Raw genomic sequence first — 22,553 nt, forward strand, 5'->3', positions numbered from 1 at the left:
ACAACAATAATATGCTCCTCTTGCAAACCTCTGTTAACCACACTGGATGCAGAAGTTTCCAAGCCCCATTCTTGTTTTTATCTGAGCCCACTCTAGAGTAGTTTAGCCATCTGCCCGTAAGTTCTTTGGATGAGTCTACAGCTGTAGTCTTTTTTAGGCTTTGGCAAAGGAAGAGAGATTTGTGTTTTCTTCTGCCAGAATTTGTTTGTATTGAAGAAGGTGCTGTCCCTTCTTTATATTTCAGAATAACCTCTGGTTCTCTTACTGCTCTGTGGCTTTATTTCTTCCCACCAGTCTCCATCCTTGAATTGCAGGATGATCCACCCAGACTGCTACCAGCTGTGTAGTTTGTCCTAGTCTCTCACTCTTCAAGATTTCCCTCCCTTTGTAAAGGCTACTAGGATTTTATCTCCAGGACTACCCCTCCTTCCTTTTGTGTCTGTTCCTTTCTTTAATGCCACCTCTTCTTGAAACCTTAATTGCTGTTCTCCCCTCCAACATCACCTCTCATTTTCTCTCCAAATTATCTTACTGATTTAGAAAGAAAGTGCCTCAGGGCAGGCATTGCCTTGTTATGTTGTGAAGCAGTGTCTAAAGTGCTCCATAAATTAGCATCTGTGGAGAGTTTTGTACATACTAATTATTATTATTGAAATACAGAAGTGCTTTCTGAACCCTGAGGAAGCATCCTATGACACTAGTCTAATTGCCTGTACATGTTTTTTAAAAAAGAAGAAAAAAGCCTCTCTTCCTGCCTTAGAGAGCTATCAGATCTCAGAACAGCAGCCAAAATCTCAGGACTCGTTCAGGGCTGTTGTTTCAAAGCTTTTATATTTATTAAGAGAACCATGTTTGCAAGATAGTATAAAATAAGGTCCTGTTGGTCATGTGGACCTATTTGGGCAATTTATGCTGGTCAGAAAGGAGGGAATGACCCTGGAACCACTTGCCTTTGGTTTCCTTTGCCCCAGAATCTGTTATTTCCTTAGTGACATTTATGGATAAAGCCAACAGTATTCATTTCTCAGGGGGTTTAAAGTAAATTTCATTTATATCATATTTATGTTGATGTGTAGTGCCAGAGTGAATCAGCATTTTTTATTAGCATTTTATAATGCAAATGGAGCAGCTTTTAAAACTGGCTGAATTTTCTTTTTTTTAAAATAAATTTATTTATTTATTCTATTTTTGGCTCTGTTGGGTCTTCGTTTCTGTGCGAGGGCTTTCTCTAGTTGCGGCGAGCGGGGGCCACTCTTCATCGCGGTGCACGGGCCTCTTGTTGCGGAGCACAGGCTCCAGACGCGCAGGCTCAGTAGTTGTGGCTCACGGGCCCAGTTGCTCTGCGGCATGTGGGATCTTTCCAGAACAGGGCTCGAACCCATGTCCCCTGCAGTGGCAGGCAGATTCTCAATCACTGCACCACCAGGGAAGCCCAAACTGGCTGAATTTTAATGAAGACATGTATGTCAGAAAGACTCATTTACAGAACTATTGATCCTTCCCAATACTTGCTTTGAGAATATACTTAAAAGAGTGGTTAGTGAGACAGTGTCTGTCTAAATATCTTACTTTAAAAATCTTTACATTAGAACTTTTTGGCCTGGTTTTCCTGCATGTAGGATTTAGTAAGTATATTTTTATTAATAATTTAATGAATGTTCTTTCTTGAAAGAAATGCTAGTCAGAATAAACTGAAATGATGCTAAAATTATCAATTGAAGTTACCTGTAAAATCTTCAATGGAAAATAGTGGTGCTTGTTTATTACTCATGTGAGTGTCCATGTCTAGTAAGACAGTATCAATGACAGGGCCTTATTGTATTGTCCAGCTGTGTATGGTCATAATTGACACATTGGATTATGTTTAAGATAGAATCATGGAGCATGGGATTGCTTTTTATCCTCACCCATACATTTTACTTTCTGCAGTATACCCTCCACCCTAAGACACAGTCTCTTTAGGCCAAATTGCTCTTTCTTATCTTCAGGCTTTTGATGGTTAACTATAGAGCAAGTTGAATCAGAAAACAAGCCCAGCTCATTTTAGATTTTTAGATGATTAACTCACAATGGGGGCTAGGTTGTGTCCTTTCCGGGGTACACAGTGTATCTCACTGCTCTAGAAGCAATGGACACTTTATGCCTTTAAAGATGAGACCCAGAGATATGCTGTCAGTGTGCTGTGTCGAGTTACAGGTTTCAAGCTGCACAAGAACTGAGGATCATCTGTTTTACTGGGCCTCAGCTCTAGCTATACATTAGAGCATCGTGGGGAGCTTTTTAAGAAAGGTCCAATGCTCATAAATAAGATTATGAGCAGTACAGAAAACAAAGTGGGACCACCTGACACTGTCACTGACTTCGAAGTATCTGCCCTGTAATAAAACTGAGTGTGACAGAGCCACCTTCAGTGCCTTCCATGTTATTCATATTGAGGAGAAACTTTACTGTCATTTGTGACAAAACTGTAGTGTTATTTTGGTTACATGGTAGGTGCACCCCCTACCCAAGCCAGGACTTGTTAGTTCAGTTTATGTGTGGGAAAAGCTTTTCAGCTGAAGCTTTAATTATCCCTACTAGACAGAATAGAGCAGCTAAGCTCTTTTAATTAAGCACTTATTAAGTCAGTTTTCCATGATAATAGTGAATTTTACTTGTCAAACATGGATACTTTAAAAATTTTAGATAAAGGGACAGAGAGCAGCAGTAAGTCATCATTCCCTTTGTAATTAGTGGGGGCAGAGGGGTAGGAAGAGATGCAAATATCATCAACATTTACTTAGAAACTACAGTGCGGTGACCCACTTATTAGGCGTTAGAAATACAAAGGTTCATTCTATGCCTTTGAGAAATTTGTTATTTTTTAGTTAAGGAGATTGTGTGTGTGTGCATGACTCTTGAGACTGATTTGTATTTTTGGTTTTTCTAAATATGAAGCTTAATAAATATACCCTAATTACCACTTCCACAAATATCCATGAGAAGGCAAACAATTAAGTCAAAATATATTTTAATATGTGTAAGTGTATGTGTCTATATGTTAATATACAATGTGTGTGTATTGTGAATGGTTACATACAGAGTGATGAGTTGAAGTGTGGTTATCCAAATGAGTAGCATAGACAAAAAAGTGCTACCTCACAGGAAATTGTGAGATTAAGTGAAACAGTTGATGTAAAATGCTTAGCACAGTGGTTGACACATAGTTAATGCTCAGTAACTCTCATTATCCATGTATTTATTATTATACCACCACTACTATAGGAATTCAGAGGAAAATGAGGACTATGGGTTAGGGAGATCAGAGAAGGAGGAAAGCATAATTTAAGTAATACATATTGCATCTATTCTATTTAAAATACTTTTGGTGTAAGACTCAAGTTGCTAATAGCAAATACTTTGGAAGGTATAATATAATATAAATACATACTAATGATATGGTCTCTTTTGTTTCAGGAACTTTATATTGCTGTAGGAATATCTGGAGCCATCCAACATTTAGCTGGGATGAAAGACAGCAAGGTAACTACACAACAATAAAGATGCTAAGAGGAAAAGTTTTCATATTTTAAAACTCTGGTTTGACTGGTATGTTTCCATGTAGTTATAGTGTGTATAGTGGAACCATTCACATGAACACAAATCTAGGAACTGAAAGATAAATAAGCTACTGTACCCTGCCTGAAGATGTACCATTGGTAGGAGAGGCAGTGCTATGTCATGGAAAGAGGTGTGAACCTGAATCCCAGCTCCACTGCCAACTTACCACGTGACATGTCCTATTGGTACCTCAGTTCTGTGTCTGCCAAATGCAGGTGTTGGGTGCTGATCTCTAAGATCCCTTTCAGCTCTGACAATCTATGGATAGAAAATGTGGGGTGAAAACAACTTGATGAGGTTCTGACTTATCTAGTTTATGAGGTTCTGATGCCTGATTCTCTCTCTGCTTCACCCTAGTCCCCTAACGTTTCCACCCTCATACCTCAGCAAGGCCCCTCTTCTTGGGTTGTTACTAAACTGCGACTGACATGTTTTGGTTTGGAGTGTCTCAAAACCTCAGTAATTGTCAAAAATACAGAGTATAGAGGAAACACTTGATTTTAACTTGCTACTTGGACTCTATGTGTGATGACTCTGTGAACATATATTTCAGAATATGACACATTAATTCATGCATAACAATGCACAGTTTGAATTATGAACTTAGTCTTTCATGAAGTCAGAGATGCCTCTGACACTCCTGCTTTTATCCATTCAGATGGAAGTTTGATATAAAAGGTAATAAAACTTTTAATAGGTTTAACTTCTAACTTGAAAAGATGCGTGCACTACCTCCTTGTAACCTCTAAATGAATTGGCCCCAAATCAGTCAGATTTCACAGTTGGATGGCAGGTTTCTTTACTGAGCTCTGAAAACAGCAGTGCCAATGGGGAAAATGTTATTGCTGTGTTAGAGGAAAAAAACCACTCCAACACCAGCAACCTTAAAAAATATTTTTAGCTGGGCCAGTTCAGACATATCTAGAATTCTGCTTCTCTAAAATAAAAGACTCTACCTGCCTAGATGATCTTGGTGAAGGTTCTCATTACATGCCAACAGGGCTGGATTGGGAGAACTGGACTAGTCAAAGCAAAAAGAATAATTGAAGTAAGGAGACCAGTGTTGGGGAACAATCCATAAGAATAAACTTGAGCCAAGAATTTGTCTCTCCATGCCATCAACAAATATTTATTTAACATGTGTACTTTGTACTAGATGCTGGAGATGCTCAAATGAAAAAGACATAGTCCCTGCCATCACTGTCTTGTGTGGGAGACACAGCAGTCTTAGGTTGTAATTTTGGTTAAGCTCTAAAATGGAATATTAAGTGATTGGTTTAAATCTGATAGTTGCATTACATATAAGCTGTAGTTTTAGTTAGCATTGTGGTCTAGTTGAAAGAATATGAAATTTGATGGAACTGTATACATATTAATATGGTTGAATACAGTCTGTGCTTTAAAAGGTCTGTAAGGAAGAAGAACATGCATTTATAGGGACATATTAAAAGAGCTCTAAGGTGCAAGTAAGATTTTATCATAGTTATTTACAGTTGATAATTCAGGAATATTCTTTTAGTAATCTGAAAAACTGTGAACAGCCCAAATTTTTTTTCTCGAATACTATATTGGTTCCTTTCCCACAGTTACGTGCTCTTTCTTTAAAAATAACTTTTATATAGTGGGATGAAAAAGCTTTCAGATGATTAAACTGTCAGACGTTTGACTAGGTGGCCTCCAGGAAAATCATTAACCATCGTTAATTTAATAAATCTCTGCTAGTAGCTGTGAAGCAGGCTACATATTCCCAGAAGAGAAACACCTCGATGCAAATCAATGCCTGTGATTCAAAATGTTTGTCCTTGTGACTTTGGATTTGAGGCTCATATTGAAACCCTCATTTATCGCCTCTGACCGTACTTTAATATATATGGCATGTTTCTCTGGATCACTAGTTACCTGGACTACAGTGTGTGCCAGTTTTAGATATTCTGGAATATTCCGCCTCAGGGCCCCTCTAGGGGAATTACACATAATGTCATGTAGCCTATATTTTAAGTCAGACTATATCAAAATACTTTAAAAAGGTGTTCCAGCTGTTTGCATGAGATGGTGTAATAGGCAGGGAAGTACTTAATTTTTCTTCTAGAGATTCACATTATTATGATCTTTTTATTAAAATAACAGCATGTTAGAGTCAAAACTCTAATTTTACTTTAATTGCAATGGTGTTAGAAGCATCTGTGGGGAATACCAAACTATTTGTAACTTATAAATAAGTCTGTTGTTAATCGAATAATTGTGTAAACATAACACCTTTTTTAGTGACTATTTCTCCTTAATCTGTTACTGATCTGTCATTATAACCTTTTACACTTAAAAATTTTATAGGGGATAAGAAGAACTTGTGGTAGTTTTTGTAGGAGATGTCATAATTTACTTGCTTTATCACATTTATTTATATTTGCTGCATACATAAAGACTTAAACTTTTTTGTTTTAAAGTTCATCTTAACGGGCTGACTAGATAGTTAACTTTTGTATTCTCACATAGACCCAGAATAGTAATTTTAAAATACTAAATTGAATGCAATACATGGAGGATAAATAGTGAGCTACAAAGCCTATTAGGATTAGGATATGGATTAGGAATTAGGATATGGATTTGTTACTTTTTTAAAGTTGAAATCTAACATTTATAGTCACAAGTTTAAATATATATACTTGTTAATAGGAGATAGAAAATACTAATCATTTTATAAGTGAAATAAGATGAGGATTGACTCTAATATGTATCTCATGATGATTTTATAAAGTAGACTTCTAACTGTCTTATTGAATAAAGCACTCCAAATATAAAATAATTAATTTTTCATCCATGGTTTTCATTCAATATATCTAAAATTTTTCGATGAACTGCCAAACTTTCCAGTTATATTTGGTTTGTTTGGTTTAAGTCAGATTATTGAGGTATAATTTATATACAGAAAATTCAAATTTTTTAGTACACCGCACTTAATATTTTTTGCATGGTAAAATACACAAAAAATTTACCATCTTAACCATTTTTAAGTGTAAAATTAGATGTGTACCCACTGTCAGTGGTATTAAATACATTCATAATGTTGTGCACCCATCACCACTATCCAACTCCAGAACTCTTTTCGTCTTGTAAAACTGAAACTCCATACCCATTAAACAGTAACGTCCCAGTCTCCCCCCACACTCTCCAGATCCTGGCGACCACAGTTCTATTATTTTTGTCTCCATGATTTTGACTATTCTAAGTACATCTTTTTTTTTTTTTTTTTTTTTGCGGTACGCGGGCCTCTCACTGTTGTGGCCTCTCCCGTTGCGGAGCACAGGCTCCGGACGCGCAGGCCCAGCGGCCATGGCTCACGGGCCCAGCTGCTCCACAGCATGTGGGATCCTCCCGGACCGGGGCACGAACCCGTGTCCCCTGCCTCGGCAGGCGGACTCTCAACCACTGTGCCACCAGGGAAGCCCCTAAGTACATCTTTTAAGTAGAATCATCATTTGGTATTTCTCTTTCTCTGACTGGCTTATTTCACTTAGCATAATGTCCTCAAGGTTAACCCATGCAGCATGTGTCAGAATTTCCTTCATTTTTAGGCTAATAATATTCCATTGTATGTATGCACCACATTTTGCTTATCCATTCGTCCATCTATGGATACTCGGGTTGCTTCCAAGTTTTAGCCTTTGTGAGTAAGGGTGCTATGAACATGGGTGTACAAATATGTTTTCAAGGCCCTGTTTTTAATTCTTTTGGGTATGCATCCATAAGTGGAATTGCTGGATCATATGGTAATTCTCTTTTTAATTTTTTGAGGGACCACCATAATGTTTTCCACAGCAACTGTACCATTTTACATTCCCACCAACAATGCACACGGGTTCCAATTTTTTCACACCCTTGTCAGCACTTGTCTGTTTTTTTGATGGTAGCCGTGCTGATGGATCTGAGGTAGTATCTTATTGTAGTTTTGACTTGCATTTCCCTAATGATCAGTGATGTTGAGCATTTTTTCATGTGCTTATTGGCCATTTGTATATCTTCTTTGGAGAAGTGGCTATGGAAGTCATTCACCCAATTTTTGAATCGTGTAGTTTGGTTTTTTTGTTGTTGAGTTTAGTAGGTTTTTGAATATATTCTGTATATTAATCCTTTATCATGGGACTTCCTTGGTGAAGCAGTGGTTAAGCATCTGCCTGCCAATGCAGGGGACACGGGTTCGAGCCCTGGTCCGGGAAGCTGCCACAGGCCACGGAGCAACTAAGCCCGTGTGCCACAACTACTGAGCCTGCGCTCTAGAGCCCGTGAGCCACAACTACTGAAGCCTGTGCGCCTAGAGCCCATGCTCTGCAACAAGAGAAGCCACTGCAATGAGAAGCCCGTGCTCCACAGCGAAGAGTAGCCCCTGCTCGCCACAACTAGAGAAAGCCCACATGCAGAAATGAAGACCCAACACAGCCAAAAACAAATAAATAAATTAATTAATTTAAAAAAAATCCGTTATCAGATATATGATTTGAAATATTTTCTCCCATTCTCTGGGTTACCTTTTTACTCTGTTGATAGTGCCTTTGGATCCACAAAATTTTTAAATTTCCATGAAGTTCAATTTGTCTGTTTTTTTATTGCGTATACCTTTGATGTCATATCCAAGAAATCATTGCCAAAACCAACATCATGCAGCTTTTGCCCTATGTTTTTCATCTTAGAGTTTTGTAGTTTTAGGTCTAATGTTTAAATCTTTGATCTGCTTTGAGTTAGTTTTTGTATATAGTGTTAGGTAAGGGGCAAGCTTCATTTATTTGTATGTGGATATCCAGTTTTCCCAACACCATTTTTGAAAAGGCTATCCTTTCCCCATTGAATGATCTTGACACCCTTGTCAAAAATCATTTGACCATGTATGTGAGGGTTTATTCCTGGGCTCCCTCTTCTATTTCATTGGTCCTATTTAGGGTCCCTTGAGAGTCCATATGAATTTTAGGATGAGTTTTTCAATTTCTGCAAAAGTCACTGGAGGGACAGTTTTGATGGATATAGGATTATTGCTCGACAGTTTTTTTCTTTTAGCACTTTGAATATATCAGCTCACTACCTTCTGGCCTCCAAAGTTTGTGATGGAAAATCTGCTGATAGTCTTATTGAGGGTTCCTTGTGTGTAGCAAATCAATTCTTTCTTTCTGTTTTCAAGATTCTCTTTTTATCTTCAGCTTTTGAAAGTGTGATTTTGTGTCTTGGTGTGGATCTCTGAATTCATCTTACTTGAAGTTTTTTGAGTTTCTTGGCTGTTTCTATTCATATCTCTAATCAAATTATTTCTTTAAATATTCAGCTATTATTTCTTTAAATATTCTCTCTGCCCTCTTCTCTCTCTTCTCTTTCTGGGACTCCCACCATAGGTATTTTGGTCCTCTTAATGGTGATCCACAGGTGCCTTAAGCTCTGTTCACTTTTCTTAAATCTTCTTTCTTTCTGTTCTTCAAGCTTGTTAATTTCCATCATCCTGTCTTCAAATTTGCTGATTCATTCTCCTGCATGCTCAAGTCTGCCTTTGGGTCCCTCTAGTGAATTTTTCATTTCAGTTTTTGTACTTTTCAGTTCCAGAATGTCTTTTTGGTTTCTTTTTGGGTTTTCTCTTTATCACTATTTCCATTTTGTTCACACATTGTTTTCTTGACCTTCTCCTCATCTTCCTTTAGTTCTTTTAGCATCTGTAAGATGACTGTTTTAAAGTGTTTGTCTAGTAGATCTGCCATCAGGTCTTTTTCAGGAACAGTTTCTGTTGATTTTTTATTTTCCTTTGAATAGGCCGTACTTTTTTGTTTCTTTGTATGCCTTGTGATTTTTTTTGTTGAAAACTGGACGCTTGAATCTAATAATGTGGTATCTCTGGAAATCAGGTTCTCCTTTTTCCCCAGGTTTGCTGGGTTTTTGGTTATTGTTTTTGCTTATTATTGTTCTTGTTTTTTTGATTGTTGTAGGCTGTCACTGTGCCAAGTATTTACCTGAGGTATAAACTTACTGTCTTCTTGGGTCTTTTCAGAGCCTGTGCCTTTCCCTGGGCATGTGTGGTCACTTTGTAGTTTTCTCCTGATATGCATTTGCTTTTCAATGTCCTAGGCTTTAATGTCTGGCTCCCAAAAGGGGAAAAAGAGAAAAATGAAGAGCACTGATCCTTTAAATCTCCTGGAAATAACTTTGACAGGAGGGGGAAGGCATGAACAATGTTGGTTAAGGTACAACAGCAGTAGCCACTGTCCTCTTTGCACCTTTGTGATCAGAAGCAGCATTCCATGATCAAAGCACAGATCCTCAATGTTTGGAGAACAGGGTCCTTTTTGCCCACTCTGGCTCCTGTAAGCTGTGTGAAAGCTGCCCCAGGAACATGTGCACAGCTACCTGCCACTAGGGCTGGGAGTTGGGGGGTGGGTAGCAACTATTTTGCTAAGAGCTACAGTTTACCATGCAAGTCTTCCCCTGGAAGTTGCAAACCTTTAATAGATTCCAAAGTTCCAAAATGGTTACATTAGAAAGATTCTGCCAGTTCAGTTGTAGTGTACGTGAGGAGACAGATTCCCAGTGCTTCCTAGTTGGCTGTCTTCCGAGAATCTGCTCCTCTGATTTGTTACTTACCTAAAACATTTATTTTTATAAGTAAAAAAATAACTTTAAAAAATAATGATTTAAAACCTTTTTAGTACTGCAGTGGGCTAGTGGTGGGGGTGGGAGATAATCTTGTTATGTTCCAATCCAGAAATTTCTAAACTTACAATATTGGCATACATTAATCAAACTAATCTTATATGGTAGACATTTTTAAGAATACAAATTTGTTGTTAGGGAAGTTAGAATAGAACCATCAATCTGTGTGGTATGTTTTCTTATAAAGGCCAAACTCTTTCTTTTTGTTTCACAGACAATTGTGGCTATTAACAAAGACCCAGAAGCTCCAATTTTTCAAGTGGCAGATTATGGAATAGTTGCAGATTTATTTAAGGTAAGTTGGCCTTGAGAGTGATGGCTGTTATCTAGGTTGTCATCCAACAACCTCCAGGAGTTGGTCAGGAGGAAGCTATTATAGGAAAACATTGTGTGTTTGTGTATCTGTGTCTGTCTGTGTATGTATATATTAATATACGCAGTTTTGAACTACTTAAAGTGAAGAGTTGTTCTGCTTAATATATGATGTTTATATAGAGCATTATAACTTTCCCTTTAAGAAGTCAATATTATCTTTCAAATATCCACATGGCTCTTGGCATCTCATATGCCAAGTTAGTATACAGTGTGAAATGACTCAAGTAACTATAACCTAGAACCATATTTGGCAGGTACCTTAAAGAAATTCACATCATAACCCCTCATTCAGAGATTTACTAGTGATGCTGTAGCTTTTCATGGGGTGAGTGGGCACTCAAGTCGACTTTATCTACTCAGCAAGTATGCTCTGCTTGCTCAGTTTGAGAGTCACAGGCCTTCCTAACAGTGACAGCTGTAGAGAAGGACACTTATTTCCCACTCCTCGCACTCTTCGTTTCTTTGAGTGTTCATTCTACCCTGCTACCACCCCTGTATTTGCCCTCTCCGTGAGAGAATTACTTTAGTGATATTGTTGAGCACCTGATATTCATTTGGCCACATTTAAAGGTCATAGCTTATGCATAGCCTGGCCTCTTTTTGTCCCTCAGGGCCTGTCTACTGGCTTCCAGGTCACCTTGTGCAGAAATCACTCATGCAGGAATTGAGGCTCTGAAAGTAGCATCCAACCCTGGGTTTACTGGAGTGAGGAACCCCTTGCATAGAAGTATAATGAGCTACTGTGGGCCTTAATGGAGAGGCTGCAACCTGAGAACAGAGCCGGGGTGGTCTCCCCAGCAAGAGGATTGGCCCATTACCATGGCTTCTCCAGCACTGTTTATGATCCAGATGAACTAATGAGTACACTTGGAGAGCACATCTGTATTTTGAAGTGTGTGTTCATGCTCAGTGAAAGGTGGGCCCTTCAAATGCTCAGAATTATTCAGTAATGGTCCAGACTTCATGGAGAGACTAGAATTGGGGCTATTGTCCTGGGTCAGCATAGGGCAGCTTTCCCCAGGGACCTCCCCCCTCCCAAAAGAGCCTTATATTGCATGGGAAAAATACGCCCCCTCTTCTGTGATCCTGGGGTTCTGTATCTGAAATTTAGGGTTTAGGTAGGTTAGCTGCTCCTGTGACCTGGCCCAACTATGTAAGAACAAACAGTAGTGGCAGTCATTTGACCAAGATATCCCAGTGGGAGGAAAAGTTAGTATGAAAAAGATAAATGTTTTTGTAGTTCTGTATAATAATACCTTTGTTCAAGTAGAAAGCATTTAGTTCCAGTGAGGTACAGATAAAGGAATAAAGACCTTTTAATTTAAAAATGAAAGCAAACACTTTCTGAACCTTAACCATGTATCATGTTGATATGTTTGCAGACAGGCATCTACTGTAGTTAGCTTTTATTTTTCCTCGAGAATATTTGAGTAAATCTATAAGTAATTTTGTTTATTTTAAGTTATGTTATTCTGTCTGCTTGTGTACTGTGTATTGCTACTCACATGTGGGGCTTACTGGATAAAAGAATGAAGAGTTAGACAGTCGGAAATTTGTGATGTTCATACTGTGTGGGGCACCATTGCATCTATCATTGCTACAAAGATGCTCCTGCCTCAAGGCAGGATATCATTGCTATCTTTGTAGCAATGATAGATGCAGTGGTGTCCCACACATTGTGCATTAACATGAGAGAGTGTATGTATCTATATTGTATGTGTGTGTGTGTTTGTGCGCATGCACATGATCAAAGAGATATCTCATTGAGAGTCCTAGGACAGTAAAAGTGGAAAGGGACCTCAAAGATCATCCAGTCAGCTGATTTCCAACCTGAGATTCTCAAGCTATTTTTGGTGTTTTAAGAAGCGCACTTCTAAAAATTTTTTGAAAAAATTTTTTATTGAGATAACATAGTTTTATAACATTATATAAGTTTCAGTAATTAACTTTACATAAGTTTCATATTTCTACTTCTGTATACCCTACAGCATGCTGACCACCAAAAATTTAGTTTCCACCTATCACCATACCATTGATCCCCTTTACTCATTGCACCCTCCCCCAAGCCCCTTCCCCTCTGGTAACCACTATTCTGTTCTCTGATTCTATGTGTTTGTTTTTATTTGGTGCGTTCATTTACTTTGTTTTGGTGGGGGGGGGGTATATTCCACCTGAGTGAAATTGTCTTTCTCCCTCTGATTTATTTCTTTAGCATAATACCGTCAAGGTCCATCCATGTTGTCATAAATGGCAAGATTTCATCTTTTTTATGGATGAATAGTATCCCATTGTATATGTATACACCACATCTTCTTTATCCATTCACTGTTTGATGGCCACTTAGGTTGTTTCCCTATCTTGCCTGTTGCAAATATACTGCAGTGAACTCAGGAGTCCCCATATATCTTTTCTTTCCTTTTTTTAAAATTTTTAAAAACTTTTTGTTTTATATTGGAGTATAGCCGATTAACAATGTTGTGATAGTTTCAGGTGCACAGCAAAGCAACTCAGCCATACATACACATGTATCCATTCTCCCCCAAAGTTCCCTCCCATCCAGGCTGCCACATAACATTGAGCAGAGTTCCCTGTGCAATGCAGTAGGTCCTTGTATATGGGTCATTTTAAATACCCATATATCTTTTCAAGTTAGTGTTTTTGTATTCTTTGGATAAATACCCAGGAGTGGGATAGCTGGTTCATGTGGTAGTTCTATTCTTAATTTTGGGGGGAATCTCCATACTTTTTTCCATAGTGGCTGCACCAATTTACATTCCCACCAACAGTGCAGGAGGGTTCCCTTTTCTCCACTTCCTCACCAACACTTGTTATTTCTTGCCTTTTTGATAATAGTCATTCTAACAGAAATGAGGTTTTGATTTGCAAGTCCCTAATAATTAGTGATGTTGAACATCTTTTCATGTGCCTGTTGGCCATCCATATGTCTTCTTTGGAAAAATGTCTATTCAGCTCCTCTGCCCATTTTTTAATCAGGGTGTTTATTTTGTTGTTGTTGAGGTGTATGAACTCTTTACATATTTTGGATATTAACCCCTTATTGGATATATGATTTGCAGATATCTTCTCTTGTTTCATAGGTTGTCTTTCCATTTTATCAATGATTTCCTTTGTCATGCAGAAGCTTTTTAGTTTGCCATTTGTTTATTTTTTGCTTTTGTTTGCCTTGCCTGAGGAGACATATCTGGAAAGATGTTGCTAAGACTAATATCAAAGAGCATACTGCCTATGTTTTCTTCTAGGAGTACTATGGTTTCAGGTCTTACATTCAAGTCTGTGATCCATTTTGAATTGATTTTTGTGTGGGGCATGGTCTATTTTCATTTTTTACCTGTGGCTGTCCAGTTTTCCCAGCACCATTTACTGAAGAGACTATTCTTTCTCCATTGTATGTTCTTTGTTCCTTCATTGTAAATTAATTTTCTATATATGTGTGGGTTTATTTCTGGGCTCTCTATTCTCTTCCACTGATTTGTGTATCTGTTTTTGTGCCAATACCATGCTGTTTTGATTACTATGGCTTTGTTATATAGTTTGAAATCAGAACATGGGATACCTCCAGCTTTGTTCTTTTTCCTCAGGATTGCTTTGGTTTTTGGGGGGCTTTTATGTTCCATGTAAACTTTAGAATTTTTTGTTCTATTTCTGTGAAAAATGTCCTTGGGATTTTGATAGGGATTGCATTGAATCTGTAGATTGCTTTGGGCAGTATCAACATTTTAACAGTGTTAATTCTTCCAGTCTATGAGCATGGAATATCTTTTCATTTATTTATGTCTTCTTCAGTTTCTTTCAGCAATGTCTTACAGTTTTCATTGTACAGGTATTTCACTTCCTTGGTTAAATATATTACTGGGTATTTTATACTTTTTGTTGTGATTGTAAACAGGATTGTTGTCTTAATTTCTCTCTGCTAGTTCATTGGCAGTATGTAGAAATGCAGCAGATTTTTGTATGTTGATTTTGTACCCTGAAGCTTTGCTGTATTCATTTATTACTTCTAATAGTTTTTTGGTGGAATCTTTAGGGTTTTCTATATATCAAATTATGTCATCCACAAATAGTGACATTTTTACTTCTTCCTTTCCAATTTGGATGCCTTTTATTTCTTTTTCTTGCCTAAATGCTCTGGCTAGGACTTCCAGTACTATGTTGAATAAGAGTGATGAGAGTGGGCATCCTTGTCTTGTTCCTGATTTTAGAGGGATAACTTGGTTTTTCACCACTGAGTGTGATGTTAGTGGGTTTGATACATATGACCTTTATTATGTTGAAGTACATTCTTTCTGCACCCACTTTATTGAGAGATTTTACCATAAATGGATGTTGAATCTTGTCAAGTGCTTTTTCTGCATCTGTTGAGATGATCATATGGTTTTTGTCCTTCATTTTGTTAATGTTGTGTGTCACATTAATTGATTTGCAGATGTTGAACCATCCTTGCATTCCTGGAATAAATCTCACTTGATCATGGTGTGTTATCCTTCTAATGTATTGTTGTATTTGGTTTGCTAATACTTTGTTGAGGATTTTTTCATCTATATTCATCAGAGAGATTGGTCTGTAATTTTCTTTTTTTGTGTTTTCTGTGTCTGGGTTTGGTATCAGGATGATGTTGGCCTCATAAAATGAGTTAGGAAACGTTCCCTCTTCAGTTTTTTGGAATAGTTTGAGAAGGGTGGGTATTAAATCTTCTTTGAATATTTAGTAGAATTCACCTGTGAGGCCATCTGATTCTGAACTTTTGTTTTCTGGGGAGCTTTTTATTACTGTTTCAGTCTCTGTACTAGTGACTGGTCTATTCACATTCTCTATTTTTCATGATTTAGTCTTGAAAAGTAGTATGATTCTAAGAATTTGTCCATTTCTTCTAGGCTGTCCAGTTTGTTAGCATATAGCTGTTCATAATATTCTCTTATAATCCTTTGTATTTCTGTGGTACCCATTGTTATTTCTCTCTTTTGTTGATTTTATTTATCAGAGCCTTCTTTTTTTCTTGGTGAGTGTAGCTAATAGTTTGTCAATTTTGTTTATCTTTTCAAAGAATCAGCTCTTAGTTTCACTGATCTTCTCTATCATATTTTAGTCTCTATTTCATTTATTTCTGCTCTGATCTTTATTATTTCCTTCCTTCTACTGGCTTTGGGCTTTGTTTGTTCTTTTTCTGGTTCCTTTAGGTGTGAGGGTAGATTGTTTACTTGAGATTTTTCTTGTTTCTTGAAGTAGGCCTGTGTTGCTATAAGCTTCCCTCTCAGTACTGCTTTTGCTCCATCCCATAGATTTGGGTATGTCATATTTTCATTTTCCTTTGTCTTCAGGTAATTTTTTATTTCTCCTTTGATTTCCTCATTGGCCCAACAGTTGTTCAGTAGCATGTTGTTCATTCTCCACATTTTTATGATTTTTTTCTAGCTTTCTTCTTGTAGTTGATTTCTAGATTCATACCATTATGATCAGAAAAGATGCTTGAAATGATTTCAGTCTTCTTAAATGTATTGAGAGTTGTTTTGTGTTCCAACATATGGTCTATCCTTGAGAAAACTCCATGTGCACTTGAGAAGAATGTGTATTCTGCTGCATTTGGATGGCCTGTTCTGTACAAATCTGTCAAATCAGATCTGACTTTTCATTTAAGGCTGCTCTTATTGACTTTCTGTCTGAATTATCTATTGGTTGATGTAAGTAGGATCTCCTACTATTACTGTGTTGCTGTCAATTTCTCCCTGTAGGTCTGTTAATGGTTGTTTTATATATTTTGATGCTCCTCTGTTAGGTGCATATATGTTAATAAGTTGTGTCTTCTTATGAACTGTCCCTTTTTCATTATACATTGTCCAGTTTGTCTCTTGTTAATTTTTTTGTCTTGAAGTCTTTTTGTCTGATATGAGTGTAGCTACACTTTCTTTTGGCTGCCATTTGCTTGGAGTATCATCTTCCATCCCTTAGGAAGTCCACATTTGACTATAGGGAGACTCTTTGGAGTAAGACATAATTTTTATTTGCCTTTAGCTAGAATTATGGTAGTGTCTATCTCATGCTGCTCAGAAGTTCTGAAGTACAGTTATATGCGTTTGATTAATACAAAGTGAGAAAGTTAATCAGTCCTTAAAAAACGCAGTTTGGGGAAAAACTAGTAAAGAAGATACTAAAAATTCTGCTTGAGTTGCAGCCTCCCATTTATTACTATATGAGTAACATGCAGGGTGTGTTCTTCTTAAGTTGTCTGTGTCCCAGAGAGATGTGATTTGGGGAAGCTGCTCAGCAAGTTATTGGCACAACTAAGCCAGGCTCCTGATTCTGTTCGTTTTCTCATCACTCTGCCTTTCCAGCTCATCAGGTACCACAGCTGGGTGGTTCACCGCTACTCCTGTACCTTAGATAAGTTGCAGTAAATAGAACCACATCTTCGACAGACTAGCAGCCAAGGCAGAACTAGATAGAAATCAAATTGTTTTCTCAGTTGAAATCAGAATGATTCCAGATGAATATTATAGTAATTCTGACAGAAGAAGAGACAGGGTGGCTCAGTGAATATACTTCTCACTGGAGCCACCCTCTCTTTAAAAATCAAATATTTAAAGGTATAACAACTTGAAAAATACAAGTATGCAAATGATGAATGAAAATTATTATCTATTTGGGATTATGATCTTAACATCATAAATCAAATAATAGCTGTATAAAAAGGGCTTTTTTAGATCAAATTTTTGTTTAAAAATTAAAAATTTCAAACTATCACACATAACAAGTATATATAGCTATTAGACTAATAATTCTCTAAGGGATACTGTGTCCACCAAATTTCATCATGTCTGGAGTAAAAATGTATATGCATAACATTTTATTTTCTTATATTCATCCTTTCAGTTTACCCTTCAACAATCATATGAGTTAGGACAAGGTTTTTTTTTTTTTTTCTTCATATGACAGAAATAACATGGTATGGTAATTATGAGCTTTGTTTCATATTCTGTCTTGGGCACATTCTAATTAAATTATCTTAGCCAAGTTATTTAATCTCTCTGAATATAAGCTTTCTCATAGATAATATAAATATTATACTACCTTGTAATGAGAATTAAATGAGATTATACTGCACCTAGTATAGTCTGTGTTAAATATTAGCCTACCTGTTTGTATTTCCTATCATACATTTACAGAGTAGGTGCTTAATAAATGGTAAATATCATAATCAGAGTTAGAGTGATAGGGCAGAGGGCACCACCTGACTGGTAGTGGGGTCTTTGTTTTTTTCTTAATATAATAGCTTTACTGAGATGTAATTCATATACTGTAAAATTTACACTTTTAAAGTGTACAGTTCAGTGGGGTTTTTTTTTTTTTAGTATATTCACAGAGTTATGCAGCCATCACTACTGTCTAATTCTGGAACATCTTCATCACACTGAGCGGAAACCCCATACCCATTAGCAGCCACTCCCTATTCACATTCTCCCCAGCCCCTGGCAACAACTAATCTACTTACTGTCTCTGTAGATTTGCCAGTCTTAGATATAGAATCATGTAATATATGGTCTTTTGTGGCTGGATTCTTAGCATAATGTTTTAAAGGTTCATCATGTTCTAGCATGTATCAGCACTTTATTCCTTTTTATTGCCAAGTAATAGCCATCATATGGATATGCCGCAATCTGTTTATCCATTCATCAGCTGATAGACTTTTGAGTTGTTTCCATGTTTTGTCTGTTGTAAACAATGCTGCCATGAGCATTCATGTATGAGTTTTTGTGCACTGATTCGTCTTGTTTGGATATATATCTAGGAATGGAATTGCTGGTTTACTTTATAACTCTATGTTTAACATTTTGAAGAACTGTCAGACTGTTTTACAAAGTGGCTGCCTCATTTTACATTCCTACCAAATAATATACAAGGGCCCCAGTTTCTCCATACGCTGGCTGACACTTGTTATTGTCTTTTATTATAGCCATCCTAATAATGGTTGCGAAGTGGTATCTCATTGTGGTTTTGATTTGCATTTTTCTGATGACCAGTGATATTGAGCATTTTTCATGTGTGCTTTTTGGCCATTTGTATATCTTCTTTAGAGAAGTGTTTATTCAAGTCCTTTGTCCATTTTTTAATTGAATTGTTTGTCTTTTTGTTGTTGAGTTGTAAGATTTCTTCATATATTCTGGATGTTAAACCCTTGTCAGACATATGATTTCTAAATATTTTCTCCCATTTTGTAGGTTGTCTTTTCACTTTCTTGATAATGTCCTTTGATGACAAAAGGTTTTAATTTTGATAAAGGCCAGTTCATCTATTTTTTCCTTTTGTTGCTTATGTTTTGGATGTCATATCTAAGAATCTGTTGTCATGATCCAAGAGTCTTATGGTTTTCGCTCTTATAATTAGGTTGTGGATCCATGTTGAATTAATTTTTGTATATGGTGTGAGGTGAAGGTCCAATCCAACATCATTCTTTTGTATGTGTGGATATCCAGTTGTCCATCTCCGTTGGAGAGACTATTGTGTTCCCATTGATTAGACTTGGCATATCTCCTGTCTTTTTAAACCTTTTTCACCTCTTCCCAGCATAGTCATTCACTGGAGTCATTCTAATCCCTTTACTGTCTCTGGAACCTGCAGTGTTTATCTGTTTGCCTCCTTATTTTTTTGCTCAGTATCTTTTTCTTCTCCATGGTAATGTCCTGATTTTTCTTAGTCTGCACCAGTCTCAACTTTCCTCAGGACTCCTGAATTTGGAGCTTTTAGTCCCGTTCTTCTCATCCTCTTACATTACAGTGGAAGATGAGCACATTTCTAATTGGGTTGTTCATAGGCCTCTGGCTCTTCTCTCCAAATAGTGAGTGGAACTCCTCACGGCCAGGAATCAGGCCTGAACTTCTTTATCTCCCATAGTGCTTATCCTGAGGAAATACTAGGTAAATGAGTGAAATATAGTTGTGCTGTGACTTACATCAGTAGATTATCGTATTTTAAACATAAATTCACTCTCATTTGGTCTTACCTGAATAGGGAACTGCCTCTGCAGTATCTAAAATAGAATAAAAATAAGAATCCAGATCTTTCAGTGTGCTAAGACCATCAGATACTCAGTAAACTGAGTTGACGTGTTCTTTTTCCTAACTAAGGCATTGTGTGGTATGCTTGGAAAGTCTGAGGTTGATCTAATAAAAAGGATGTAGAGGATGGAGAGAGAAAGACCCTTCGACTCTTTTTTGGGGAGCGTGGCAGCGGGACATTCTGTAAGGTTTTTAAAAACTGTGTTCTAAACCAAATTAATGTTTTATTTAAAAGAAGTTGAGCTCTAGCCTATTTTTCATGAAACATGTAGGTCCCACATGAAGCTCATTTAGCATGTCATCTGTATGACTGGCATAAGCTCATGGTCTCTCCACCGAGAAAAGCTGGGAGAAGTGGTGCCAGCACTTAATGCTGCCCCTGAGCTAATGCCTCCTGGCTCCATGGTAAACATGGGCCTTTTAATAGTCTGGAGACAAAGTGACATTCGGAAGGAACAACATGTCAACAATTTCCTTAATAAATTTTGTACGAACACATTATTTCCACCTAATGGAAATGTAGCTCTCTTAAATAATTGAGAGGCTATATTCATCAGTGGCGAGTTCAGCTGGGATCTTTGTGAGCTAGGGCAGTCGACAGCTCCTTGGAAGACTGAGTAATTGATATTTTACATGAGTGGCTCAGCTAGTTTTCAGGTGGGCTCTGTGTGACATTCCCCTGCAGTCCCCACATGTAGCCCTCCTCTGTTGTCCAGGCTGTTACAAAGCAGCTCCACACCAAAAGCTCCAGTTGCAGCCACTAAACTGCCAAGACCAAGGGTTAGTAATTAATCCTTTTTAAGGTGGGAGCCAACTCGGTCAGTTTCCCTCACTGTGGTTTCTTACTGTGTCTGCTGACCAGCCACTGCATCAGCACAAGGCCTTGATTTTAATAAAGAGTGATGATGGGTAATGTTCAGCATGCAGCTCATTTTTATGTGCCAGAAGATAGTAACATATGCTGAGGAACAACAGCCACAGTGTTTGTTAAATGAATGATGAATGAATGAATGAACAATGAGAAAACAAGTACTAGAGGAGGTTGATAGGAGTCATGACTAAGCAAGAGACTCTGGTGTGGACTTTGAAGGAAGGGCAGGAATGCAGTGAGGGAAGGAAGAATGCTAGAAAACACGAAGGTAAAAAATATACACTATTCTCAGCACAGAGAAAAGTTGGACTTCCTATTTTCTGTGGTGCCTTTCTGAGGTTTGGGGTTGTGTCAGAAAGGCTCCTAGGCCATGAGTGGGCTTTGGCCCTGCCAGCCGTGTGTCCCAGGTGACCTTTCCCAACTAAGGTTTATAGTTTCCCCATGGATGGGAAGAGAGGCTGTGGGTGAACCGGGAGTTCCTGGGTGGGGGAGAGAAGGGGGCACTTTGTACCTCTGTAGTGATTCACATTGTTTCTTTTGGTCTCTTTTTACTTCTTAAGGAGCTGTGACCATATCACAGTGAAGACTCAAGTTGCTTAATAACACTTTTTTTTAAATTTGCAGGTTGTTCCTGAAATGACAGAACTATTGAAGAAAAAATGAGCCATGACCATGTCTTAAGAAGGAAAATTGTATCAAAGTATATTCAGCTGAAATAGAAATTCATGGCTAACGTAACAATCATTGGAAAGCGTGGAGAGCTACATTTTGTAATTTGAGGGAAAATTCTAACAGGCGCCGGAATGCTTTTTTATGGGGTTATTTTTATGTTTCTTTTTAATTATTTGTGGTTCCACACAGTTATTTTTTGAAATTTTCTAGTTCTGTAATAAAATATATAATAAAGCCTTTTCACAGCTTTAAAACTATTACCAGAAATATGCCTATCTTTGTAAAGGAAGAGAGAAAATTGAAAAAAAGGAGTGAAAGTTAATTTATTATTTTATCTTTGCCTGTGTTGTTCATGGAAGGCTCTGTGTTTTAGGCAAAATTGTAAACATGAATGTTGCCACCAGCCTAATCAACATAATCTAGTAACAGATAAGGGAACTAGAATGGCAAATTGAGAGTTAAAAAAGCATGGCCACAAAGCATGGATATTATCTTAAATATATTCCAGTCTTCCGAAAATCATAGCTAATGTGACAAAAGCAGACCTGACTTAAACCTGAACCTGCTGAATATATTTAGTTGGCTGAAGTTAATTTAATTTTCCATTTCATTTTAAGGTTTTGTCAGCTGATAGGACTTTGTGTCTATAAAGGAGAGGGAAGTGGAGAAGGAGGGGCTGCTTTGAGACAGTATGGCCTCTTACGCTAACAGATAGTTTGATATTATTGTAAATGTTTAAAGTCCTGCTCAGAGAATGCTCTGGCTTTTCTTTTGCCCTCCTGGTGGCTTCCTTTGGGCTGTCTTAGAAAGCAGCCAGGTATGTGAGTTGGCCACATGTGTGGTGAGCACTGGCACTCTCCCTTTGCTGCCCTAGGGCATGGCTGAGGTTGAGAGTGTCGCAAGAGGCCAGAAGCTGGTGTGAATGCAGCCCACAGAACAGAGGCTGGTGAGGCTTTGGCCAAGCCTGCAGGAAGGCGTGGGCAGGTATCTGGGGTCATAGAAAGGCCAGGAGTCAGTAGGCAAGTTGAATGAAGAGAACTGCCACCCTGAAGCCAATCTGTAGAAGGTATAGTAGTTGACAAGGAAAATGGCAGGGAAGAGATGGGAAGTGACTAGTGATACATAAGGGGAAGGAGCAGAGGGGCCAGCCAGTCCCTTTGTGTGGCCAGCCTGGGACTGACTAGTTGAACCCTTTTTGATGTGTCATAATCATTTGCTGTGAAACACTGGCATTTCTGCCTTCTTTTAATGAGATGAGAGGAGCATCAAAGTGATGCTCTGCTAGAACT

At 37.7% G+C, this 22,553-nt stretch overlaps 1 protein-coding gene across 1 annotated transcript in view; it reads left to right on the forward strand.

Annotated features, from left to right (window-relative positions):
• Positions 1-21,521, forward strand: part of ETFA (electron transfer flavoprotein subunit alpha) — an 85,254-nt gene extending 63,733 nt beyond the window's left edge. The window contains exons 10-12 of the mRNA XM_029236799.1: positions 3,457-3,522; positions 10,493-10,573; positions 21,217-21,521. Coding sequence (XP_029092632.1) covers positions 3,457-3,522; positions 10,493-10,573; positions 21,217-21,255 — 186 coding nt within the window. The 3' untranslated portion in view covers positions 21,256-21,521. The remainder of the gene's footprint in view (positions 1-3,456; positions 3,523-10,492; positions 10,574-21,216) is intronic.
• The last annotated feature ends 1,032 nt before the right edge of the window (positions 21,522-22,553 follow it).

This window comes from Monodon monoceros, unplaced genomic scaffold (genome assembly GCF_005190385.1).
Source record: "Monodon monoceros isolate NGI ecotype Baffin Bay Population unplaced genomic scaffold, NGI_Narwhal_1 Super_Scaffold_21, whole genome shotgun sequence".
Lineage (NCBI taxonomy): Eukaryota > Metazoa > Chordata > Mammalia > Artiodactyla > Monodontidae > Monodon > Monodon monoceros.